Here is a 13,050-nt window from a genome sequence, read left to right as displayed (position 1 = left end):
TCTTCTAATACTTGCAGGAAACGTACATTCATGCGTGCTTCATAGCCAGAAATAAAGCCCAAACTGCCCAACTCAAACTCAGGTATAAAAAAAAACTTAAGAAAACCTGTTGGCATAAGAAACTCTGGTATTTCCTGAGCATTTCAACAGCAGTTGGTATGTGGTATGTGCTTTGTACACCTTTTCATTTAATTCTCAGGATAATCATTTCGTGTATGACCCACGCCTTAGAAAAGAGACAGCTGTTTCCTGCACAGCTGAGAACGCACTGAAGCTTGTGTACTGTGGGAGAGATGCGCCGAGCCGTGGACCCCGCATCTATCTGTCTCCCAAGGCCAGGTCTTGACCACTACAGGCTCAGCTGCTCCCAGCGCACCTGCCAGGGGATCTGTGTGCTTTTTACCACAGAAGTAATACATGTTCATTGTGGAAAATCTAGAAAATACGGCCAAGGAAAAGGACAAATCTCACAAAACTCCACCTCCAAGACACTTGTGTCTTTTCCCAGCATTTCCCCCTGAAAAATCAGATCACCCCACAGATGGACTCCCATTCTACAACTTTCTGGTCATTGCAGCAGAAGTTTCCTTAGACACACGGTGCTTCATTTTACTCAAGAAGGACATGTAGGAAGACTCCTCCCCCTCATGTGGAAGCTGCCTGTCCCCCAGATCATTTGCACCCTCTCCTCGCCCCTCCCCACTCTGAGCTGTGTGTTCAATTTACTTCCAGTCCCACTTACTTCCCAAGGGAGGTGCAAGCTTCTCACGGAGAGAAGTGCCCTGTGGCCTTGCCAGGGCGCCAGCCTTTCCCATCCTTTTCTTGACCAAGGACAGGTGATAACTTGAGCAGACAGGGGTGCATTCCACGCCCCAAACCATCTCACCCAGACAGGAGGCTTCCAGAGCACCTCATCCTCCTCTTCCTGGCATGAGAGTCAGGCCGCAGAATATTACACAAAATGAGCTTTCCCTCCAGAGAGTCCCTTCCAGCCGGAATTGTCCTTCGTTCCCCAGGCATGGCTCTCACGCCTCTAGGACACACGTACTTGGTCCCAGCTGAACGCTCAGACCAAGGATGCGAAAGAAAACGCACCAGGGAGACACCAAGGCAGCTGCAGCTTGAGGCTATCGGCAACGACTGACCATAGCGTTTGCCATATTCTGTGTCTTCTTTAGGCCAGTGATGAAAAAATCTACCCCAAATAGGCTAGAAAACAGATTACCAAAATCAGTACCATGGGATTCCCCTGGTGACCCAGTGGCTAAGAATTGGCCTTGCAATGCAGGGGATGCGGCTTTGATCCCTGGTCGGGGAATTAAGATTACACATGCCGAGGGGCAACTAAGCTCAAGGGCCACAACTAGGGGGTCCACGTGTCTCAATTAGTGGGTCCGTGCGCCTCCACTAGGGGGTCCGCGCGCTGCAACTAGGGGGACTGTGAGCCGCAACCTGGGGTCTGTGCACTGCAACTTGGGGGTCAGTGCGCCATGACTAGGGGTCCATGAGTCGCAACTAGGGGGGCTCCCTGCGCCGTGACTAGGGGGTCTGTGAGCCGCAAAGAAGGTCCCGAGTGCCGCAATTAAGACCCAATACAGCCAAATAAATAAAAAGAAAAACAGGTCTTTTGTGAGGGTGGCAGGACTCAAGATAACTTGTTTCTCATTTCTCATTTTTAAAACAATGACTCTCACCTATTCTAACATTTCAGGAATAATGTCTCAGGAAAGTACCCGAAACGTATCAGGTTAACTGGGTCTAAGGAACAGGGTAATTCCGTTGTACCACGATGCTCACAATAAAGGACATCCATTTCCAACTCTTCCTCTCTAAAGAAGGGGATTCCCTCCTTAGGGGTTAGGGAGGCAGCAGACAGTTAATAAAAATGTCAGCTTACACCCAGGAAAGTGTGGGTGTGGGCCCTGAATCTATAAGGAGCAGCAGCTGGATCTCAACCACCGCTTCGGAGAGCCATTCTGTTTCAGGACAGAAACCAGTTGGAGTTTTAAGGCAGAGACAACATGTGTTTCATATTTCTGGCACTTTCAGCTGTTAACAGCTGGCTTTATGCAGGGTCACTGTGTGGAACCCCACTCACGTAAGTAACTGTCACTGAGGGTCACTTCAGGAAAGAAGAGGACCACCTGGAACAAGGTGGTCCTTAAAGGGTTCTAAGTTAGTGTGAAAGCGCCTCCTCCAGGAAGGCCTCCATGCCCAACACACACCATCCATCAGGGCTGTGCTGGTGACCAGGCTTCCGCGTGTCAGGCAGACAGCTCTCCCCTGGGCAGCTGGTCTGAACCCAATCCTAAAAGGGGACAGTCACCAACTTGAAAGAAACCTCCTTATGTTTTCCCCCAGTTGTTCAAACAGATATGCTGGGCAGCAAGTCTTGGAATATTGACTTTCAAATGAAAATAAACATCAGGGTGGCTCAGAGTAAGCAGATCTGAACCCCGGGTGCCTGTGCCACCAGGAACAGCCAGAGCCAGAGAGCTGGCGGGAAAACAAACATCACCCCAGGCCTCCATGGCTCTCGCTGTGGGACACAGGGCCCTCGAACTTTCACTAGCATGGAGTTTTGCCCCAGGTGTTCCTGGGTTTTTATTAATACTAAATTCCCAGATTCCTCATATGCCTTAAAATATCTCTCTCAAAAAGGCAGGACTTCATGATGTGCTGTATGATGCCTAAGGTTCTTGGTAAACAATGACCACCCACCACCAAGAGCAAAAAGGGAAAATAATATTATAATTGCAAAAGTATTTACTATTTGTTCTTGTTGTTCAGTCGCTAAGTCATGTCCGATTCTTTGCAACCCCATGGACTGGAGCACGCCAGTCTTCCCTGTCCTTTACCATCCCCTGGAGTCTGCTCAAACTTATGTCCATTGAGTCAGTTATACTATCTAATCATCTCATCCTCTGCTGCCCTCTTCTCCTTTTGCCTTCAATCCTTTCCAGCATCAGGGTCTTTTCTAATGAGTTGGCTCTTCCCATCAGGTGGTCAGAGTATTGGAGCCTCAGCAACAGTCCTTCCTTTTTTTTTTTTTTTGCAACAGTCCTTTCAATGAATATTCAGGGTTAATTTCCTTTAGGATTGACTGGGTTTCATTTCCTTGCAGTCCAGGGGACTCTCAAAAGTCTTCTTCAACACCACAGTTCATAAGTCTTCTTTATGGACCATAAGTCTTCTTTGTGGTCCAACTCTCACATCCCAAGCACTAAATATGCATGCCACAGTTACTTTTAAAACTGAATGATAAGATTAAAAATAATTTCCAAAAAAAATAAATAAAAATAATTTCTTTGGTTGGTATCTATACATTCCATTTAACAGATTTCATAAAATAAAAATGTTTATATTAGACACTTGATTATTTTGACTTTGAGCATTAATTTAGCAACCTACAACTCCTAAGGCATAAGGGATAATTAAGTTCCTAACTATAGGAAGAAAGGTTTAGATACACAGAGATATCTAGATTTCTATCTATATTTATATTATATACAATCAATGTTACATCACCATTCCAGGATTTGTTACAATGTCACCACTTCTTTCCAAAAGAGTGGTACCATACTTTTTAAAACACAGATCTGAGCTTCTATTTGGTAAAGTTTAGGGGAAGTAGGGTTGCTCATTCAGTTTCACAGTAACTTTGGAACCAAATTATAAATGTCAGTGTTGGGACAAGGACATGTTTGTTGCTACAAATTTGGGTAATGAAATACCTGTTTTCATTTATCAATTTAATAAGCATCTTAAAGATCAATGTACCCCACACTGGTGATCCTGAAATCCTCTGTCTTAATTGGCCGCACTTACAAGGGTGAGAGGAACTCACAAGACCAGCAAGTCACCAAGGGCCAGATAGGGGTCTAACCCTCGAGGTTCCATTTTCAATGAACCTGACCTTAAAAACACAACTCAAAATACAGAAGAATGATACACAGCGATCATCAACCAGGTTTCATTTGTAAAAACACTGAGGATGATCACGTTGATTTTGACTGACCGAATCCCACCTGCGCAGGGGCCTTGCAGAGAAAGCAGATGGACGTGGACAGACGGGCTCACCTGGGGCCACAGTCCAGGAGGCGGCGGGGCCAGGCGGGCGCACGGACAAGAATGAGTGCGTGAAGGTGGGTGTCATCCACGAGTGCCTCCCCTAAGCCAGCACCGCCAGGGCCGGGAGGGAAAGCCCAGCCCACAGCCTCTGCCCGGGAGGAGCTGCACATCCACCGGCCTGCCTCGGGGGTGCGAGGTGCTGGTTTCCGTCTCCCTGACCCCACGCGGATGCGAGTCAGTCCGGCTCGGAGATCCTGCAGTGCAGCACACGGACGCCAGGGGAAGCAAGAGAGCGCGCCGGAAACGCAGACCCGGAAACTGCCCCGGAGACACGCCCAGGAAGAGCCGGAAAGGCCCACAGGCTAGACGCGCTGATGGCGGACTCCTTCCCCTAGGTCGTGGGGAGGAAAGCACCTCAGCAAACTGGAGCAGGGCCAGCAGGTTGGGATCCAGGCCAAACAGTCTACGGCCCCCAGCCAAGAACGGCTTTTAGATTTCTGAAGGGCTGTAAAATATGCAAGAGGCTGTACTCAGCTGTCAAAGCCTGAAACATTTACTATCTGGCTTTTATTTATTTTTTAAATTTGCGGACCATATATTAGAGTAATGGAGAAGGAAATGGCGACCCACTCCAGGATTCTTGACTGGAAAATCCCATGGACAGAGGAGCCTGGTGGGCTACAGTCCATGTGGTTGTAGAGTTGGACACGACTGAGCACACACACACTTTAGAGTAGGTTTTATTAGCACACAAACTTTCAGAGGCTGAAATACTATGTATAATGCCTTATTTTTTAAAAATTTATAATATTTTTTAATTGGAGGATAATTGTTTTACAACAGTGTATTGGCTTCTGCCATACAACAAGGTGAATCAGCCGTAAGAATGATGTGTCCCCTCCGTCTTGAACCTCCCCTCTACCCCCTACCCCATCCTACCCCTTTAGATGGTCAGAGTTCTGTGTTGAGCTCCCTGTGTTATATAGCAACTTCCCACTAGCTAGCTGTTTTACATATGGTAACGTAAATGTATCAAAGCTACTCCCTCAATTCATTCCACCTTTTCCTTCCTCTGCTCTGTCCAAAGTCTGTTCTCTATGTCTATGTCTCTATTCCTGCCCTGCAAATCATACATTTTTCTAAATTCCAGATATATGTCCTAATACATAAGATTTGTTCTTCTCTTTCTGACTGACTTCAGTCTGTATAACAGGCTCCAGGTTCATCCATCTCACTAGAATTGACTCAAGTGTGTTTCTTTTTATGGCTGAGAAATATTTCATTTTATGTATGTACCACAACTTCTTTATCTGTTCATCTGTTGATGGACATCTTGGTTGCTTCCATGTCCTGGCTATAGTAAATAGTGCTGCAATGAACATTGTGGTACATGTGTCTTTTTCAATTATGGTTTCCTCACGGTATATGCCCAGTAGTGGGATTGCTGGGTCATATGGTAAGGTAGTCTTCAAACCATAAAGATTATTTCAATGTGTTAAACTGTTGTATTTCTAAACATTAATGGTCAATGGTTAAAAACACATTATTTAGTTAATAATTGGATAGTGTACAAGTACATGATTTCCCAACCTATAAAAACACGCTAATAGGTAGATCAGTATGTAAGGACATGGGGGGAAAAGTCAATATATTACTAACTACAAAAATCAAGTCAAAAACATTACACCATTATAGGATTCATGTTATTAAAATGTTAAGTCTGTAATATATGATAACAAGAGTTGTAGAACTCTGGATAAATAAACTTCAGACTGTCTACACAATATTCACCCCCAGAGGCTGGAAGATGAAGGAAGAGGGATTTCACTTTTTACTTCATAATGTCTTTATGCCTCTTTTCTTTCCCCTACAAGTGTAAGCTGTGTGAGTGTGTGTGTGTGTGTGTGTACACCACTTTTGAAATTTTCAGAGGGCACTTCTTTCATCCCTGGTCAGGAACTAAGATCCTGGAATGCTGCTTGCTGTGCCAAACAATAAATAAATAAATAAGTACTATTTAATAATAAATATAAATAAAATTGAAAAAATTTCAGGAGAAATTGAATTTACACAAAGAAATGAAGAACACTGGAATGGTGAAAATACAGATAAATATAAAGTTTAATTTTAATTGCCCTAAATGTTAGTTGACTATACACGGAAAAGGCAGCAGCTGTACGTGCTGTGACAGGATGTGTAAAAGGAAAACCTGTGACAACAGCAGAAAAGTGGAAAGGTGCTGGGAATGTGCTGCTATAAGGTTCTTACCCAACACATGAAGATATACCATGACTAGTTAGAAAAAAACTTCATAAACCCTATGGTAATCGCCAAAAAAATATTTCTAAGAGGTATAAATGAACAGTCATGGAGATAAATGAAATGATAAGAAATGCTCCATCTACAAGCCAGCCGAAAAGTAGGGTGGGGAAGAAGAACACAAAACAAACGGAACAAATGGAAAAGAACAAGCAAGACAGTCACTTAATCCAACTCTATCAATAATTACACTAAATGCAATGGACCAAAACATGCTAATTAAAAGGGTCTGTCAGAGGGGGCAGAAGCTCAATACCCAACTATATGCCTGGTTTGAACTGAGAAATCAATCTACAATTATAGATGTCAATACTTTTCTCTCATTGATAGATAGAAGTAACAGAAAATCCATTAGGATGGAAAAGACCTGGATAACACTATCCAGCAACTTTACCCATATTTACATATTACAGTTCACTCCTAAATACATTTCTCTCAACTGCATATGGAATATTCACCAAAATAGACTATATTCTGAGTTATAAAACATGCCTCAACAAAATAAAAGAATTGAAATAACGTCAAGTATGTTATGAGACTAAAACAGATTTAAACTAAAAATCAATAACAAAGATATATGGAAAACCCTCCAAATTTAAATAAATTAAACAACCCACTTTTAACTATATTACTACGTGCTAGCAATGAACAAGCAGAAGCTGAAATTTTGTGAAGGTACTATTTACGGTAGCATCTAAATCAGGACACATTTATGTGTAAATCTAACAAAGCACGTGCAGCCCTGGTGAGTCCACATTGTACCACATTACAGAAAAGGCAAAGCTGCAGGGACAAAACCAGACCAGCGGCTTTGGGGCCCGGGCCAGACCACAAAGTGGGAGGAGGGGACTTTGTGGGGTGGCCGAAATGCTCTGAAGCTGGGGAGGGCGGGGGGAGACGGGGGAGGGTGGTGACATGACCACATGCATTTGTCAGAACACACAGACCTGAACACTAAAACTGCCGGCTTTTATTATATGTGAATAATAATCCAATTTTACAAATTAAAACACACATGGAACAGGAAAAATGAAATTCAGGTTTCAACGTGCACTCCTGTGCACACTCAGTGCTACCACCCCCCTCTCCCCTCGACTCCCACCAAAAGGAGGATCACTCTGAGTCTCAGTAGAACAAAACCAAAAAATGGCCGACCTTGCAAATGTATAAATTTTAAACCTTAGTATTTACTACGAATACTGCTTCCTGTAATTACTAACAATCTCAAAGTCCTTACCAAAATGACTAAGCATTTGCCCAGTTTTAGAGGTAAAGGTTCAGACTGACATGGAAAAACACATCTGAGTTGTCTGTGCTGACTATAAGGAAAGTCCATTTAGAGCTCACAATTCCATGACCAAAATTCCCATGGCTCCTACCAGCTAGCTACCTGGATCTTAGGTAAGAAGTTGCAGAGATGAGATAAAGCCTCTGTGTCATAGCTAATGACCCTTAACGCTATGCAACAATCAATACTTTAGAAGCTTTTCAGAATACACTTATTTCTCCAGCACACTAGATTTTCTTGCCAGGCCAGATTTGATTTCAAAATTGCACTAAGTGCTAGAAATTCAGGTTCCATTCTCACTCCTTCCCACATTTTAGCAGAGGAAACCTTCTGAGCCAGGCACCCGCCCACTGGGACTTGGGTGGAAGACAAATTGACCACTCGCATTTCTAGGGCGGTGATTCCCAGGGCTCAGTAACTCGCACAACTGGAAGGTTTGTGATTAAAGAAGTGTTTGTGTTAATTCACATGCTTTCCTCCTGCCTTTGGGCAATTCCCTAAAGTAACGATCGTTTTCTTTTTATAAACAAAGAAGTCTCCAAAAAGCCTAGGTGAATTTTTCTACGATGAGAAAATTTTCCTTAAACGGGAAAGAGGGAGCCATACAGAGTTGCTGAGAGGAGGCGGCTAGCAGGAGGTCTCTGAGCACTAACACTGGAGGTGCTGTGAGGCCCCTGGAGAGAAAGTGCAGCCCTGAGCCTTGACTCTTTAGGTTCAAGGTCTTTTTTCTCTTTTTTTTCCATGTGGCGTTTGTGATCGTAGTTCCCAGACCAGGGATCAAACCTGGGCCCCAGGCCATGGAAGCACTGAGTCCCAACCACTGGACCACCAGGGAAGTCCCAGAATCCATTTTTTTTTTTTTTAATGGGATCAGGAGAGGAAGAAATTTAACACAGACATGTTAATTATTCCTGGGGCATGACTTTGCAATAGCTGCATGTGTGCATGCCCAGTTGCTTAGTCATGTCCCACTCTTTTCGATTCCATCCAAGCTCCTCTGTCCATGGAATTCTCCAGGCAAGAATACTGGAGTGGATTGCCATTTCCTCCTCCAGAGGATCATCCTGACCCAGGGATTCAAACCCACGTCTGCTGCATTGGCAGGTGGATTCTTTACCACTAAGCCACAGGGCTTCCCTTACAATGGCTAGTGCTGGAAAATTTATAATGAGCCTCATAAAGGCTCTCCAAAAGCCTCTCCTTTTGGAGAAGGAAATGGCAACCCACTCGGGTGTTCTCACCCGGAGAATTCCATAGATGGAACAGCCTGGTGGGCTGCAGTCCATGGAGTCAACGAGAGTCGGACACGACTGAGAAACTAACACAAACACACACAAAGATTGCTTTAGAAAAATAACACTGCCAGTTATCACGTGGATCATACCATACCACTGTAGGGAAAAAAAGAAACAACGGAAGGCTTGACAATTAGTACTTGAGGCTGGAGATGAAACTTTGCAGCCATCATCACACACGGATTACAAAGCACAGCAAACATCTCAGAGGTAAAAGCAAAGGGCGCTGGAAACTGTTCAGAAAAGAAGCCAAGTCACTCTAGTGGAGACAGACCCAAGTGGACACCACTGTTCTGGGAAAAGTGTGGTGACACGTCACATGCTCATCTGTCAGGTCACATCATACACGTCATTGTAAGCATTCACTTCCATCATGTAAATATCATGTATCAAATTGACCCCAAAAGGGGTTTCCTACTGTTCTCATTGGAATCAATGGAGCCTGGCCTGGAATAAGGGCCTCTTGAGGTGACCACAACCTCTGAGGATGGGAATCGAGGCCTCAGCGGGCCAAGACGAGGGGCTCAGAGCTCAGGGCCGGGTTGGTGTCCTGGACCCTTCACTGAGCGGGACACAAGGTGCAGTAGAAAGAGCGGGAGGAGACGAGGAAGTCTACAGTGTGGACTGGAGGAACATCAGGCCTGAGGCCTCTGCACCAGGAGCCCCGCTCAGGCCCGGCTTTGCTCCCAGTTCTCAGTTCAACCAGTATCACAGACCAGACGAGACACCAGCACTGGCTGGACATGGGGCGAGGAGGGGCTCAGGAGCAAGGCCCCGTCAACCCCAGGCAGCTTAAGCGTCACATTTTGGAAGCCAGGAGACACCAGGTCTTCATGGGGCGGGAGCTGCGTTCAGGCCCTGGTGGGCTGGAGCCTGCATGGGCACTGAGCTGCCCCCAGTCCGCTGGGCCTGGAGTGTCCTTGGCAGTGGGGACAGCCTGATTCTCTGAGTGAAGTTGTTGGAAAAAGTAAATGTAAACGTTACAAGACACAAAAGGGTTTCTCTTAGGCGATCTCTTATATCTCAGAACAACAACAGTCTCTCATCCAGTTAGATGAAAATAGGAAAGTATTAGCTGTCCAGAAGATGTTCTTTTTGCTCAACATTCTAACAACCCAAGAGCGAACTCCATCTTGGGGAGGGTGTGGGGGGGGGTTAGGGAGACAGTGTTTCCGGTCACGTGAACGCCATCCGCACCTGTGGGCTCACGATCCCCACGGCTCCCCCTGCCTTTGACCCAAGGACCCAGGGGACAGGCCCTGCCAGCCGGGTGGGCAGGTGTCCCCACTCACCTGCACGTGCAGGGCGCCCTCTACTGCCTCCCGCAGGTCAGAGCAGCCGCTGATGAGTGACAGCTGCTCCTCGGCGCCCAGCTCGCCTTTCAGGTACCCCGACAGCTCCAGCATCTTCATCTCCTTCCTGGAAAGCAGTGGAGAGTGAGCCATGAGCATTCAAAACAACTCAAAGTCAGAAGTCTGCTTCACCTATCAGCAGGAAATGCAAAGCAGGGCACGGTGCGGCCCTTAGCAGCGAAAGAACAGACGAGAAACCAAGTGCAGTGAGACCTGGAACAAGGAACCCCAGCACCACTGGCCTGGCCTTAACAGCTGCAGCCAGTGTGGCCAACAGCAGGTGCTTTCTCAGAAGATTAAAAACAAGACTATTGTGAGCCAGCGATCCCACTTCTGGGCCTACATCCCAAATGTAAAAGTGGAGACTCAGATATTTGTACCTCCATATCCACAGCAGCATCGTTCACAGTGGTCAAAAGATGGGGACAACTCCATGTCCACAGACAGATGAATGGATACACAATGGAATGCTGTGGTTCAGTCACTCAGTCGTGTCTGACTCTTTGTGACCCCATGGACATCAGCATGCCAGGCTTCCCTGTCCTTCACCATCTCCTGGAATTTGCTCAAACTTATGCCCATTGAGTAGGTGATGCCATTCATCCAGCTCATCCTCTGTTGCCCCCTTCTCCTCCTGCCTTCAATCTTTCCCAGCATCAGAGTCTTTTCCAATGAGTCACTTCTTTGCATCAGGTGGCCAGAGTATTGGAGCTTCAGCTTCAGCATCAGTCCTCCCAGTGAATATTCAGGGTTGATTTTCTTTAGGATTGACTGGTTTGATCTCCTTGCAGTCCAAGGGACTCTCAAGAGTCTTCTCCAACACAACTGTTCAAAAGCATCAATTCTTTGGTGCTCAGCTTTCTTTATGGTCCAACTCCCACATCTATATGTGACTACTGAAAAACCACAGACTTCTGTCGCAGTGACAATGTAATGTTACTCAGCCTTAAAAGGGAATCCTGACACCTGCTACTCCACAGATGAACCTTGAGGACATGATGCTGAGTGAAATAACCCATCACAAAGGGACAGGTTCCATGTGATTCCACTTATATGAGGGACATGCAGTGACAGAATCCACAGAGACAGAGAGAATGGGGGTTGTGGGAGGGGAGTCATTCTTCAATGGGGACAGTGTTTCAGTTTTTCAAGAGGACAAGAGTTGTGGGGATGGATGGTTGTACAACACTGTGAATGTACTTAACACTGCCAAAATGGACACAACAGTTACTAAGATAGGGGACTTCTCAGTGCTTAAGACTGAACTTAACCACTGCCAGGGGCACAGGTTTGGTCCCTAGTCAGGGAATTAAGATCCAAATACCTTGAGGCACAGCTTCCCTGCCCCCCCCAACAATGCCCGTGGGACATAGAAGCAGAAAGCAGGGCTTCTTGGGCCTCAGTTCAGTGCCCCTGGGGAGAGGGCTGAGAGTAGGTGCCTGGAGATATGGACCAGGCAGGGTGAAGACTCCTGAGCTGGACCCACATTCCCGTCTCGGCCTAGCAGATGGCGCAGTGTGTCCTGCCTGTAACTCAGGACACGTTAAATACACAGATGAGCAAACACGCACAGGCTCCAGAACATTCTCTGGATTCCCATGCCAGTGACTCAGTCACTCTCACATAGTTTTAGGCTGCAGTTTATCATTAAGCTGTCGGAGTTCTTGGCAGCAAGCTGGGTTTGCACTCAGGGGTGCAGAGTGTCAGCCAAGGTCGGGGAGGCCCTGGGATGGGGCGATGGCTCAAGCACAGCTGGTGACCTGAAGGGTCTGGGTCTCAGGTCTCAGGCTGGGGACAGGCTGGGCAGTGGCACAGCTGAGTGTGGGAACACTGAATGGGAGGGGCAGGCCTGGGTCAAGGGTCTGCAGGTCACCCCTGAGCCCAGGCACCTGTGGGGGCCCTGCTCGTCCTGTCCTTCCCTGGGAAGTGGCGCTCCTGGGATGCCAGGGCCACTTGGGTCAGCCAGCTCCCTTGTCCTGTTTCTTTCTTAAAGGTGTGCATTTCAAATTTTTTGTTTTAGCTACAAATAGAGGAAGGGAAACTCTTTTGCTACTGTTACTGTGGAAAAAAAAAAAAACACCAGAAAGACGCATTGAAATACAGATTTCTTATTATCTTCAACCGAAAGCAGCTTCATGGCAAAGAGAAGGAGTCCAAGACCCCTTAGGCGGGTGTGGCCTCTCCTGATACCAGAGAGCTGGGTGAAGAAGCCATCACAAGCCATCACACCAAGGAGGACTTGGGTTTTTTTTTTTTTAAGGAGAGACAATCTCTGAGGTTTTTGTCATATAAATGATTTGGAAGAGTTATAGTATATTAGCCAAAAAAAACCCACAAAACACTAGTTCTACTAGTTCCAATATTTTACACTGAGTATTCTAGAACTTTTGCCTCAAGCTTTGCAGGGAACGAACTATTTGGTGAGATGCTCAGCCAGCTTGTCCGCCTCATACGCTACCTACCTGGTCAGGTGACTGCAGTGCACCAGTTTCACCTCTAGAGGGCAGTGGAGCACCGCCCAGGACTCAATAGATACTTGCCTCCTAACGAGCAAAATTACGTTTTGAATTAGGAGAAAAAGAAATGTTATGAGCAAAACAGTATAGGGTACACATGGTGATCTTTTTTAATATATTTCTGTTTATGAGATTTTATTCAAAAGCAGCATTTACTCATTTAAGAAGATAAGAACTTCTCAAAAAAATAAAACAAATATTTCCCGAAC

General features: G+C 46.0%; 1 protein-coding gene across 1 annotated transcript in view; it reads right to left on the bottom strand.

Annotated features, from left to right (window-relative positions):
• CRYL1 (crystallin lambda 1) overlaps positions 1-13,050 on the bottom strand; it is a 52,940-nt gene that overhangs the window by 26,569 nt on the left and 13,321 nt on the right. Inside the window, exon 3 of the mRNA XM_043478041.1 lies at positions 10,266-10,392. Within this exon, the coding sequence (XP_043333976.1) occupies positions 10,266-10,392 (127 nt within the window). The remainder of the gene's footprint in view (positions 1-10,265; positions 10,393-13,050) is intronic.

The sequence above is a fragment of the Cervus canadensis genome, chromosome 9, assembly GCF_019320065.1.
Source record: "Cervus canadensis isolate Bull #8, Minnesota chromosome 9, ASM1932006v1, whole genome shotgun sequence".
Lineage (NCBI taxonomy): Eukaryota > Metazoa > Chordata > Mammalia > Artiodactyla > Cervidae > Cervus > Cervus canadensis.
Note: the sequence above shows the minus strand (reverse complement) of the source record. Positions and strands in the feature narration are given on the sequence as shown.